General features: G+C 39.1%; 1 protein-coding gene across 7 annotated transcripts in view; it reads left to right on the top strand.

Annotated features, from left to right (window-relative positions):
• Positions 1 to 14,630, top strand: part of LOC117941700 (chloride channel protein 2-like) — a 140,595-nt gene that overhangs the window by 104,126 nt on the left and 21,839 nt on the right. For 2 of the 7 annotated variants that reach the window (XM_034866709.1, XM_034866711.1), the window contains 6 exons: positions 3,595 to 3,728; positions 5,244 to 5,434; positions 7,136 to 7,247; positions 7,815 to 7,885; positions 8,777 to 8,851; positions 10,306 to 10,338. In XM_034866709.1, the coding sequence (XP_034722600.1) occupies positions 3,595 to 3,728; positions 5,244 to 5,434; positions 7,136 to 7,247; positions 7,815 to 7,885; positions 8,777 to 8,851; positions 10,306 to 10,338 (616 nt within the window). The remainder of the gene's footprint in view (positions 1 to 3,594; positions 3,729 to 5,243; positions 5,435 to 7,135; positions 7,248 to 7,814; positions 7,886 to 8,776; positions 8,852 to 10,305; positions 10,339 to 14,630) is intronic. The other 5 variants (XM_034866710.1, XM_034866713.1, XM_034866716.1 and 2 more) reach the window with 3 other exon arrangements.

Raw genomic sequence — 14,630 nt, 5'->3', positions numbered from 1 at the left:
CATTTCATCCTCCATATGTTCATCATTGTCAGTGGCCATTCCCTAAAGAGTTCTGTCTCTGTCTGCTGCTTGAGTCGTTTCCTTTCTACATCAGGACCTCTGTTGACCCACACTTTCCATCTTTTTGTTATCTTTTTCTCCCTCACGCTTTCTCTGCTGCTCTCTTCTCATCGGTATCTCCTTATTATCCACCACAACCTCTCCTGTCCTGCTTGAGTTGGTGTGTATAAGTTTCAATGAGTTGTTGCATAGTTGATAATTATCTATTGGCTAATTATATAATGCAGAAAACACTTGAAACGCTGTGGACACAAGCACAGGAACTGCCATGCAATCTCCCAATGCCTTTCAGGATCATTAATAGTTTGATGGTGTTAATAATTGCAACATTTTAACCATTGTTGTCCAAGCTGGCTTCTTCATTCTCATGCTTCAGCTCGGTTTTTAAATTATCTAATTGGTTAATGGAACAAAAACACATTTTAAGGGAAATGTGTGTGTGTGTGTGTGTGTGTGTGTGTGTGTGTGTGTGTACCACATGTGTATATATGTGGCCGTGATGAGTCTATTGCATATTGATGTGATTTTACATGTATTATTGGAATGGGATGTCTGTTATGTAATGGGATGTGTGTTTAGTTTGGACCCCAGGAAGAGTAGCTGACTGCTATGGCATCAGCTAATGGGGATCCTTTTAATAAACAATAAACAACAAATTTGCCATCATTAGTAGCCTCAGGTATATACTAATTTCTTGCGTTAACAGACTAATTCTTGTACTGAGCGGTGCTTGTTCAGGGTATGTTGTTATCTAAACTGAACTCATGCAGGACTCTGGTCTGGAGATTAAAAATGTCCTTACGTTGTTGAAGACAAACTCCAACGATGATAGACATCATATAGTCTGGCTATAGGTCTTTGGGGGGACTACTGCATGTACAAAAGTTAAGAAGTGAGCTTACCAGATGTCAGTAGCATGCTTCTTATCTGCTTGAGGCTAGCAGCTTGACTTGCTACTAGGATAATGCATCTGAATCCCCACTAAACGGTTAGCCTTGGATTGTGAGTAATCTAGGCGCAAGCTTTTGACAAGAAAGAAGAAAGTGAGGAATACAAATTTTGTTACTTCATATTATAATAATGGTTGAAGCACATTCAAGTGATTTTAATCAGAAATTTAATCAGGAAAATGTGAAAATAATCCTCTGTCTGTTGGTATGTCATTACAACGTTTGCTGATCATCAATCATCAACGCACAGTCAAATAACTTCTACGTAATCATAAACACAAAGTTACCAAATGTTAAAAGTTGCCCAGGACTAAATATGATTGTGAAAGTGTGTGTTGTGTGTGAACTTGAGTCACGATGTAGAAAGCTCCTTTTTCCTTCCATACTTCACAAACTTTTTCTTTATCCCTTCTGCCTCTCACTCTAGTTTACAGTACCAGGACTTTGTGTGTGTGTGTGTGTGTGTGTGCACGCCCGCTTGTGTATGTGTGTTATATTACTGGGGCATACTTGAGCGCGGTGGGGGGGGGGCTGGGGCTGGTTGAGACTGTAGGCAGAGTAGCCCCCTCCTCGCTGAATGTGTTTTTTAATCAAAAGTGGAAGTTATTCTATGAGGTTTCATCTGGGACATGATTGACAATTAACTCACACACAAATAAGTGTCATGCTCTCACAAACTCTACTGAAATGCTTTCATGCACACTACTGAAACAGTACACTTTCACATACTACACTGAAACCTCACATACACAACTGAAACGCTCTCTCACGCAATACTGAAACGCTCTTCTGAAACGTTCCCATATACACTATTTTAAGTGAAATCTTGTTTCAGTAGTGTATATGAGAGTGTTTTGGTATAGCGTTTGCGTGTTTCCGTAATTTTTATCAGAGTGTTTTAGTTGTGTGTGTGTGTGTGTGTGTGTGTGTGTGTGTGGTTTCAGTATAGTTTGAGAATATAAAATTTCAGTAGCTTATATGAAAGAATTTCAGTGTTGTGCCTGAGAGCATTTCACTTGTATGACTGTAAAGTTATTGTGAATAATGTCACAGATGGCCCCTCATATTCATTTTACACACACACACACACACACACACACACACAGGGGCACATATGTAGCACCTGATGTATGTTTTTCACATACCATGGCATTTATATTTATAAACCCACACGGACATGAAGAGAATTGGATTTCTTATCTTTTATTTATGTATAGCTTTTCCGTGTTGGGCAACTTACTTCCAAAATGTAATACATTATAGATTACTAGTTACTGTCATTTGAGAGTAATAAGTTTTATTACAATATTACTGTCTCTGAATTGTAATGCATTACAGTACTTTTGAGTTACTTTCACCGCGTTACAGCAAAAAGGAATATATTATTGTGATTGCGTTACTTTTGTAAAACGTTACTCCCAACACTATAGCTTTTCTCAGATATGAACACGCACACACACAGATCACATATATATTTCTAATACACCCATGCTTTTACCCACTCTCTAAACATACCCGGTAGCACATATTAAACCTATTCCACCCTTTTATTCAGACCAGTCTCTTGACTGATCCATCGTCAGCATTGGAGTGGCATTTTAAAACATGTGGGAACAATTACATAACACCACTCTGTCTCTGTGTCAGCAAAGCCACAGGAGATGATCATATTTTCTTTGGTTCATTACAAGCCTCCTTTTATTACATACACCCCATCAATAGGCTACACACACAGTTCAGATAACATTATTCTATAATTTGGGTAATTTGGGTGAACTGACCCTTTAATGCTGTTAATAGGGCACATTTAATAAATTATCAAGCGTTGTATTCCAGCACCAAATTAGGACCTGTAGATTGGGTTTTGTTGTAGCACAGCATTCTGTTAGTGCCATTTTCTGTTGATGTATACAGGCCTAGAACAACTCTGTGATCTGTTGAATTGAAGTGGAGATGGAGGTGGATGGTCATCAAATTAACTTTATATTCCAAGAGAGGTCAGTGCAGTTTGTGCATTGAGTTGTTACCACAACAAGAAGCAGCCCTGAAGTGTCCTGAGTCTGTGTCCTGGCAAGACTGCAGGGCTTGGCAGCCAAAACCATGGAGTGGCTGCTGTCATGTTTGCAGGTTTTGGCAAGCTCGGACAGGAAGAGAAAGCTGAGTGTTTATGACTGGTGTATCGGGGCGTACGATTCTGCTGAGGCAAGATCTGCTCATACAATGTCCCCCACTTCCCCCTACTTTACACTTGGCCAATCACCACTAACATCTGAATGAAGTGTCTACAGTGTATGGTGTTATTGAATCGACCGGTCAGCTGAAGAAAGGATGTTGTCAGCGTTGGCTATAAAGAAGAGAGGCTTTTTTTATGAAAACTGCACTTACCAAGCTGAATTGTAGTTCACTAACCTTAGTAGCATCATCATTTATCAGAAAAAGTATCACCATCACCTTCAATTTTCAAAAGTCAGTATCATATATGACTATGACTAATGAGGGAAATACTTGATTCTTTAATGGATCCATCCTACCTGTCATCTTCCTCCTCAAATTTATTTTTCCCTTTTCCATTGTCTCTTCTCAGGAAGTATAATATTCGTGTGGAGGACATCATGGTGCGGGACGTGCGGTACATCACACTCAACTGCAGCTACAGAGACCTACATAATGTCCTACTGACGGGTCACCTCAAGACTCTGGCACTGGTGGAATCAACTGGTGAGACACAAACACATGTCAATGCTCTGCAGAGGGAAAAATTAGGGGAGCTAAACAACCAGATATATATTATTATATATATATATATTATATATTCTCTTTAGAGTTGGTGGAGACCAAAGTAGAACTTAAAGGATTTGTCAGATTTTACCGTTAACCAGTAATGGGAAGAACGTGTTAAAAATAATTTTTTCAGTACGGAGTAATCTAATTGATTACTCTTCCCAACTTAATAAAGCTGTTACCGTTACTGACAAAAAATGCGGCGCGTTACTATAATTGAAGGAGGTTTTTTTCATCAGACCAACTTGATCTCTGAGCCGGGATGCAAAGATTTTTTTTATTTTTTGGTTAGTTGCCAGTGCACGAGATAAGTGCATAAATGCATAAATAAAGTGCATAAATAAAAACTGCCTTTAACCCTCATATGCATGTAAACAAATGATTCTGACAAAGCCACACAGTGCTGCCCCCTATCAAATTGTTTAATTACATAAAAGGAAATTCTAAATCAACAAGGGGGGAAACTGCCATTTTATTAAGCTTGTAAGGTTTTAGATAGTTCAACTTGGATAGTGTTACAATTGCCAACTGATATGCCAACTGTATTACTTCCTAGACTGTAGCTGCAATCTTTTGCAATAGGAAGTAGTAGAAAGTACTGCATTGTTCTGCAACAATGCAATGGGCCATTACTGCAAGTAATTACCAGACAGTGTGAAAACAACAATACAAAAATAATTGTGTTACGGTAGTATTCCGTGTGTGAATACAGTGTGCTGATCTCTGTGTCTGATGTAATATTGATGTCTGTGTTCAATGTTGCAGATGTTGTTGGATTGAGCGTCCCTTCCAGTCTTTACTAAAAACAAGTCCCATCGACCTCGGTGGCATTCTCATTAAAGTGATTGATTGATTGATTGATTGATTGACCATTTTTTTCTTGGCACAGCTTGTTGATGCCACTAAACTCACCACCTCACTGAAGTGCAAATTTGGTATTCCAGCGCTGTCTCAATTATGCAATCGTGCAGGAACAATTAGCTGCGGCATTTAACCAAATACATAATCAGCACGTACTGTCACAAAGGCAATTACTTAAAGCAAGCAAGCTTCTACCCCCCCCCCCCCCCCCCCCCCCCCCCCCCCCCCCCCCCCCCCCCCCCCCCCCCCCCCCCCCCCACACACACACACACACACACACACACATACTCACACTAGATAATACACAGCTACTGCATTCTGGGGCTCTTGTTATGTAACTCAGCTGAGCTCTCTGCAATGCCGCAACATGTGTTTGTAATCTCATGCAGTGTTACTCTTCTCTCCAAAAACACGTTTTACTGTCTCTTCTCATCTTCCTTGGACTCCTCTATTTCCTTCCTCTTATTAACTCCCATATGTTATTTTTCTCTCTACCTGCATCTTCCCCAAAATAGCTCTACATCCACGTTCTTCCTTCTCCATATTCTTCTTCTTCTTCTTCTTACCTCTTTTCTCTGTCTTTTCCCCCAGAGTCCATGATCCTGTTGGGCTCCATCGAGCGAGCCCAGCTCCAGGCGCTGCTCTCCCTGCAGCTCGGCCGCCCTAGACGACTAGAGTACATCAGGGAACGAGCCCTTGAGGAAAAGAAACGTCTGTCAGTCGTGTCAAACGTTAGCAGCGAGAACATCAGCCACCGGGCCAGTCAGGAGGTCCGCTTCCAGGTCAGAGGTCACACTGGACAAAGATGTCAAAAGTGTTTCCAGCCATTCAAAGCTTTCTCAGTTCTTCAAGTTGATACATTTTCCAAGGCGTAGATAGAAATGCCTTCAAAATCTAACATTAAGCGTTTTGTTTCAAAAGGTGAAGAAAAGCTTCTGCAGAGGCTGAGGATCTTTATATCGTTTCCCGTCTAGTCATTTTAATAACATTTGCTCAATTAATGGCAATATTTTAGTTGTGCAGATTTTTTGTCATAAACAAAAAGGTCAAATTAAAATTTTGACCTTATGATTGCACTAAATGCAAAGGAATCACTTGAGTGAAGTTACAGTTTATTCTGAGGGGACATTAATGTCTGGACCAAATGTCAAGACACTACGTCCAATAGTTAGTTAGGACAGTAGTGGCCGAATGACCAAACGGCTGCTGGCCATACAGCCCACTAGCATGGCTAACACTAACTTGTAAGAGTAACATTTTTTTATGCAGCTGGATTCTTTGTGACAGCCTCCTTTTTAGACTAACACATCAAATATTAGTTTAGCTGAACTTTTATGGTTTGACAGTAAACATTGAGAACAATTTTTTAGGGAAGAGAAAGACAGAAGAGAAGATTAACTTTAGCATGACACACATTACAGGGTCTGATTCAGAGTCATTAATCTGCAGTAAAAGAGAAGTTTGGAATAAGAAGGACAGTAAAAGTGTGTGTGTGTGTGTGTGTGTGTGTGTGTGTGTGTGTGTGTGTGTGTGTGTGTGTGTGTGTGTGAGAGACACGGATGGATAGCTTTGAGCGGTATTGACATTTGTTATTAAGCCATCAATAATAATAATAAGGAGATTGTACTGTGTGTTTGTGTGTGTGAGTGAGTGATTTTTTTCCCCTTCTCTGACTTGATGTCTTTTTCCTCCCTTTTTCCAACTTTCTTGATTTCATTATGTGCTGCTTTTATTAATGCTTTTTAAATGGTTTCAGTCATGCATATCTCATATTCCACTTGGTTTGATTACGTAAAGTTTTTTAAAATGCTGAGCGATATGTGTAGGTATGCAGATCTTTTAAAAGGCGTGTTCATGTTGACATAAATATATCTATACAAGTTGTTCTGCATGTGGTTGTATGTTTGCCTTTTTATCGATGGGCCAAATTAGTTAATTTTTGGCCAGTTTTGAAAGTCCTATCTTGTATTGGATTAATAATCAGATGAGATGAAGATAAAAATACGGAAGAGCCTTCTGTGTGTGCCCTCTCAACTAGTTGTTTGCTTTGTTGTTGCTCTCACCAACAGCACCGACGCCAGTTGACGAAGCAACTTCACAGAATTACAGCTGAATATATTTCTAGATTTACAGCATTTGATCTATGAAACATGTTATGGCTGAAAGCAGAATGTTCCCTTACTTCAGAAAGACATTAACATAACCCAGCAAAAATATTTTGTAGGTCAGCAGGCGCAGTCAATGAAGTCATGAAATTTTACATTAAGGCCAACACAAAAACTCCTGCTGGTTTCTTTTTCTTCTACTGTTTCCCCCTTTTGATTTGACTCCAGTTCATCACTCTGAAGAACATCCATTTGTCTAATGAGTCTGCAAAAAGAGAAAGAGGGGTTGATCTCTTAAGCTGTATTGGTGTTTGTGAGTTATAAGTGCTGTTTCTTATGTGTGTGTGTGTGTGTGTGTGGGTGTGTGCGCGTGTGCAGATCTCAACTGAGGACTCATCCTTAAGCCCTTCTCGTCCAGTCCCTCAGAAGCCCCTCAAACCTGCACTGAAGAGACCCTCTGTGGTGGAGCGAGCCACTGAGATCCCCACCGGTAAGAAATACACATACACACCCCTCCCCCTCAACACAGTACACCTCTTTTAAAAGTGTGTCTCAGTACGTAATTGTTACTAGAATGATAACTTTGGTTTTGAGCATTATGTCGTCAATTCTGACTTTTTGTGTGCAAGCATTTGTAAATAAGACAAGAAAATTAACATTTTAGAAAGGTGGAATCGACTGCATATTTTGTGGTAACAACATGAATTGTGTTAAAGGTATGGCCTGAACAGACCGATGTTGAGCTAATTGTGTTTAGAGTTTTGACAATGTGACTACAAATTGGACTAAAGGGTGTTAGCAATTGTAAAAAATAAAAACAAAACTGTAATGTATTTTTGTGGAATATTTTGTCTATTAATCATTTTGTCAATAACATGTCCAAGAGTTTTCTTTTATTTCACAAAATAGTGGAAGGTACACATCCTCAGATAGGTTACTGCAGATGATGCAGCTGTATTTGTAATGCTTTTGTGAGATGGGAGCAGTAAGAAAAGCTTTGTGGAGACCAATGATGTCTGATCGTTTCACTATTTATGAATCTCTGTCTCTCTTCCAGGTCCACATGATCATTCAAGCATTGCTTTAAAGAACCTGTTCTGTGCCAGTCCAGATCCAGAAGCCCTAGAGGTGAGAGAGCCCTGTCCACGAACACACCCAACACACCCAATACACCCAACACACCCAACATACATACACACACACACACACACACACACACACACACACACACACACACACACACACACACACACACACACGTAAAGTGGCTTGCTTCTTCCTGTCTTTTACACACTGTGCACACCCACACAGTCGTATCAGTCCCTCCAGGAATTGGAACTGACGCGGGCACACACAGAAACACACACAGTGGATGGAGGAAATGAGATATACACGATTACCTAAATTGAGGACAGTTACACTCGTTATTGTAAGTGCAATGATAAGTTAAAGTCCAATATTTTCTTCATCAAACGTATGAATGTGTGTCAGGCCAGGATAGGAAATTAACTGACAATAAAAAGATGAATAAGCCATTGACAGAAATGTTCAGAATTTGATCCACTCAATACATTTTTCTTTTTTGTCTTAAATCCACCAGCCTTTTTTATATTATGCCGCAACAATCTCAAAAAAAGGCGGCAAAATCCTGGAGGGACTGTCCTATGCTATTTCTTTCCGTCACGCTCTACATTTCAGTACTACCCACACAAATAGACACACACACACACACACACACACACACACACACACACACACACACACACAGTATCTCAGTCAGCCTCAATTTAAAACTTTTTCACTTTGTCTCAGTTTTGCATCCAGCAAGGCTTTAAGAAAAATCTGTTCACTGTTGCCCTGCCAATGGCTTGTTTCATAGAAATAAGTTTTCAATTAAATGCCCCCCCCCCCCCCAGTATTGAAGGGAAATTTGGTCATGTCAAATTGGCATTGCACTAAAGTGTTTTTGCGATGAGGTTATTGTTAACGTTGTGTGCTTGTCTCTGGTTGCCCGGAAAGAAAAACAACAACATGGAGAGCCCCATGTCTCCTGAGCTCAGGAGGCCGCCCAAACGAGTCCGGATATCCGTAGTGGTAAGAGCCACCGATCATGGCTATCGATATGCCTGGAATCCACCCGGCAACAGGTTCATCAGCCAATCAAAGAATTGTCATCCTGCCATTCCATTCCAGGGCTAATCCCAAATGCCGATGGACTGAGATCTGGACCAGGCTCAGCCAAAGCCAGTCTGCGCCATTGTGCGAAAAAGTGTTGAACATCCTCCTCCTTGTACAACCTGTACTGTCCTTTCACTGCTTCTAGTTGCTTATGTGATTAGGTTCAATAAGGCTAGGATCCATTCAGCTTAACCTCTTTTCATTGGTCTATTGGTCAGTTGAGGTTATAGAGAACACTTGACAACTGATATACCACTACTGCTAATTGGTAATTATTAGAGGACTTATTTTTTACCATGTGGTTTCTAGTTTATACTTAGGTCAATTTTAATTGGGTTTTTAATAAGAAGTGAGTGTACCAACTGATTAAATTACATTACATTATGTGAAGCCTATTACATGTATTAAAGGCAGAGTTTAAAAGGTAGGCAAATAAAGCAATGATAAAATCACAAACGTATGCAAGACCAACCTTAGAGTTAGATAAAACACAAGATAACGCAACATGACAACTACTTATGGAGACCCAAAATGTTCAAACAAGGAGTAATTGAACACCCCGTGTATTTTACTTTCTCAAACCTGAGGATAGCCTTAAGAAAACAAACTTCATCAGGTAACATTAGAGTCAATTTACCGTAAAAATCAAGATGTGGTTGAGTTGTGGTCAAGTGGTCTACAAGGACGAGGCAGTTCAACCAACCATGCTGTGCTGTCCATCAACAGCTGTGTCACCCGAGGTGTCCAATCAGTGACAGCCTCACAGGGCAGGCCTTGTTCCTGGAGTGACTCAAAATTCCATCGCATTTGTTGTCATTGATGAAAGGAACTGTCTTATTCCATGTGTTTACAGGGGTGGGGTGGGAGAGATTAGAGGGTGATTTCCTCTGTGCATGCTCTGTTTACTATCCGGCTAGGAGACCCATATCTCTTAATTATGAATAGGCAGGTATTTGAGCGACCGCGTTCCAGCACCAGCTCAGATGAGATGATGATGCATGAGAAGTCCAGGGAGGTATTGGATAATATCACCACAAACAAGGATGTAGTCTGCTGTCCTATTACAAGCAACCACATCCACCCCAGCAGCGGTGCATGCCAATCAATAAAACAAGTATCCGATTATGAATTGAGAAAAATGATTCCCCGATACAAGAACATCCAGCATTGAATGAAAAATTATCCGACTCAATTTCTGAAAATCAAACACTATTAAGCATTGCCTAATCATGCATTCAGACAAATTCAAACATTTTGTCGTTGTCCGTTAATCAGCATCAATGATTTATTCATAATCTAGCTTTTCTCACATTAAGTTTTCAAATCATCATGATATTGTTTTTCACCTATAGTGTCATTCCATTCACTAGGAGCCACCACCCAACTTAAAGAGTTACTTTGCGGTGAGCATGTTGTCCACGTTATTTTTTTGAACATTTCTGTTTTAAACCAGTGTTATGATGCAAGGCAAGATATTGACTTTCAGTTTAGTACTTCCTTTATTACACTCAGTGGATCTATGTCTTAATCTATGTTTGTTGAACAGCTATTCAATATTGCCACACCTTTCAACTGAATTATTGCCACTATCCAGACATTAGAGAATCATAAGTTTTGATTACTATACAATCAAGAATGACATAAAGCTGTGTTCATACCGAAGTCAATTCACCTTGCATTATTAGGGTAAATTAGACTGCCAGAATGTTTTTTCAGTCTGTGTTTATTTACCCTAAGCAACCAATGCACCACATGTAAAGGATTTAGCTAGTTCGCCACAAAGACCATGTGTTTGTGTGAGTTTCTTTTTCTGATTGATCCCAAATATTTCTTCTCTGTTCTCTGGGATAAGCCCAAATCTTTCACTCAAGGTGAAACAACTTGTGCGAGTGAATTTTTAACTTGGTTTGCCTTTCCTACTGCAACTTTGTGTCTATTTGTGCCCAGCCATGTTTGGTGTTGTATAGTAGCAACGGTACATGTAGAGAAGCTGCATGTTCAACTACATTACCCAGTAACAGTTGGTAGCGTAACTATATTAGGCTGGATCAAAGTAAGTGTTAGCTTAAAACACAAACGCCTGTCACTGACGTACTGAGTTAGTATGAAGTTACACCATTGGTTGGTCAAATGTTTGAGTTTCTAGATTGGCCTTTGCTCTTTCAATTTATACCTCAATAATGTTCTCAGGCCGTTTTTACAGCGGGTTTACTTATTGACTGCCTCTCATATTTGGCAATACATGGTCCAGCCATAAACTACTGTAGGGTTTTGAACTAGTCTTGTTCCACTAAGTAGCCGGTTACTCTGACAGATATTAACTTGTTTTGTAGTCTTATAAATATCTCCACAAATAATGGTGATGAATTTGTTCACCTAACAGTTATATAATAATAGTAGATTACCCAACAGTAGATGTTCCTTGTTAATGCAAAATAGCTTCAGTGTGTGAGTCTGAACATAGCTTGTAGTGTAGCTTCCTACTTGCAAACAAAGTGTTGTGCTGCTGTAGTTTTGCTTTTTCAAATCAGGAGTGGCTTGTAGCTTCAATAGTTATATTTTCCAAGTAGTTTCCCCGAACACTGGCTAAGTTTTTGCTTTGGCGCTGTATCCCATTGAAATGTATGCACTATAAACACAGCATCGGAAATGTGCTTTGCATTCAATTTGAACACACATCAACAAAAATTGATGTGCATTTGTGTCTTTTTACACAAATGGTTAATGTCCTTTGTTTGTTTAATTGTTCAATAAATGCATAGATTCCAGGGAGACAATATTTTAAAGGACACCAACCTACCAATAATAAGGTAATTCAAAGATAGGGATCTCAAATAGCTAGTGCCCAGTGCAATGGATGCCCTTCATTTATTTATCCAGCAAAGTTGCACATTATAAAAGGTCTATATGTTAACCTCAAAACTTCATGGAAATGTTTATTTGTTCCCAACATCACCGAATGTAAATATAATACAAGAAAACACACTATTCTTCCATCTTATTCCCAGTCATTATTGTGTCAGTGTACTTCTATTATCACTATTAATGATTTATACTTGAGGCGCTTAAGGATCTCAGTTATTTTCACATGTCAGTGACAATTATTGAAGTCTGTACACATTTGCAGTCATTCACAAGCATAGGCAATTGTCAGATCATTCTTCATCTGTCGCTCTGAGGTCAGTGTTGTAAACCTGTGGTATACAGCTGGGAAATTACACTGGGAAGTCTTCATCGTGTTAATAAGTAAGAAAAAGCACTAAAAGATTGGGTTCTAAAATCATGCACTGCTCCCATTATGATATACTATACTCCCAGCTATAAAATACCCCCCCAAAAAAATGGCCCAAACTTCAGCACTTTGGTTCCTCAACACAATCCATGCTGCACAGTTACAGAAAAAGTCAGACTTGCTTGAGGAACTAAACGAAAAGTACAAAATTAGTAACAGGATGCGCGCTGGGAGTGTTTTTTCATTTGGTGGCGTAAAATGTGAACCCTCAGGTGTGTATTTCACACTATGACGCCACAGTGCTTGTGTTCTTTTGCAGCAAAAGACCACGGAGACTTTAATAAACCAGAGGAACTGAATAATGGAACACATTTTTTTCATTTGTAGCAATGAAAAAGATAAATCAAAACGAAATGTACTAGTTTCACACATTTACAGTAGAAGTGCTGCTCATTATATGGTTTGTCTGGTTTTGAGGCAATGTCACAGCACATTTGCACTCAGTCTGCTTACAAACACATTGATAGTCTTGATGGGCTATATTAAAGGTCATATTAGGTCACATGAAGGCTTATTAGTAGGTACAGGACAGTGGAGGTCCAGGGACATCCAATAGTCCTGTAGATGGTTTCTTGGCACCCCTAGCAAAATAAAGCCCTATTCACACAGTACTAATATTACATGGGGGCTTCATGTGATTTGAAATTTGAAAGACCTATATTAATGTGAATTTACCACAAGAAACAGAAATGGGGGTTTCCTATTTATTTATCCTATTATATCAAAAGTGCTGTAGGTCTCAAAGAATTATGTGATTGATTTATAAAATGAGTTTGCATATATAAAATATTACAAAATATGTTTTTCAGGCTGAATCTAATATTTTTGGGAACTTTAGCCTCTGCCCTTTTGTCAGATATCTAGGTTTCACCTTTGACAAACAAATGAAATTAATGAAAATTGGTTCTGTTGTCAAATGCAACTTTTTCATCTCAGAAATATTGCAAACTAAATTCCTTCCTCTGTTGTAAGGACTTGGAGTCTGTTATTCAGGCTCTTATTTCGTCTCGAATTAAAAGATAGTATTTCAACTTTAAATTTATATTGAAAAGATTTTTGTATTTTCCACCAAAAATACCTTGTTCCAGACTACAATGTAGGGACATAATCCAATATTAAAAATTTAATGGGAAAAAAACTCAATAAAACACTAAAAATAATAAATAAAATGGGATTTAAAAAACATTAAAATGTTACACTTTTGGTTGCATCGGACTCTAGTGCAGTCTTGCACTTGTTTCTGATAAGAAAGACACAACAGCTTCATTAAATATTTTATATTAAGCACTTGATGAACAAATCTATCTCCTATAATAGTTAACATGAAAGCTGCATTAATAAGTTCATAAGGCTCCATTTCAGCACGTTTATCCCCTGCATGCACTGGAACCTTTTTATCCCAGAGTAGTTACTCAATCAAGAGCCCACTCGATAGAAACCTTTTGTTTCTTGGGATGAAATAGAAATAATAATATTGTATCCTTTATTAATACAAGTTTTCAATGGCCCTCATTTGCCACAGCTGGTTGTAAGTTAAAGTACTGTTATTTGGTAAATGTACCCATGAGGAGCATACTGTAGGGTCAGTGCTAGGGCATATGGTACACTGGGCAGATGGCACAGTGAATTTTTTGGAAGTGTGGAAATGTTAGTTATTAGTCTTGCAGTTAGCTAATTAGCAATAAACCCCTGTAGCACATGGTACATATGCATTTACAGTGCAGTAAGCTTGTAGCCTTGTTCCCCCCTGTCATCAGGAGTTATTCTTAACACTCAGCAGCGTGTAAGTGTTTTTGGTGGAGTGACCACAAAGGAATATGGACAAACAAATGTATACATTTTTTCTCCTGTGACTTCCGAATTACAGCCCCGTGGCGGAAGTGAAAAAAGTGATTGCTCCTCCCCTCCGTTTCTTTCAGCTCGATTCTCACAGCTCCTATTTCATTCTTTGTTTCTGGATCTGGTTTAATCTCTCCTAACGCTCTAGGTCCATCTTTATGACTTTTTCAAAGCCCTTTTTGTATCTGTCATACAACTCCACCCTCCACTCCCCTCTTCTCCTTCCATCTAGGCTATGAAATATTGATGCAGAGTAAATGACATCAGTAGTCTGTTGCAGAGAAATGATGCCATTCAGCCTCGAGGTCTCTCCTGCCTGTTTTTCTTATTATTTTCCCCCCACTCTAGCGTCTTCGTAATGCCTCCATGCTTTATTTATGATATTTTTTTAGCTCCGTTTTTTGGCACCTCACCTCTTTCTCTTTATTTCTTTTAGTTATTTTTATTAATATTTTGTTTCTTGAGATTGTTGTTGGGCAAGAGTTGTCTGTCTTTCTTGACATGGAGAAGCTGACAGGGATATGTGTACTCTATATCTCAACAACGTGTGTGTGTTTGTGTGTG

The sequence above is a fragment of the Etheostoma cragini genome, chromosome 3, assembly GCF_013103735.1.
Source record: "Etheostoma cragini isolate CJK2018 chromosome 3, CSU_Ecrag_1.0, whole genome shotgun sequence".
Taxonomy (NCBI): domain Eukaryota; kingdom Metazoa; phylum Chordata; class Actinopteri; order Perciformes; family Percidae; genus Etheostoma; species Etheostoma cragini.
Note: the sequence above shows the minus strand (reverse complement) of the source record. Positions and strands in the feature narration are given on the sequence as shown.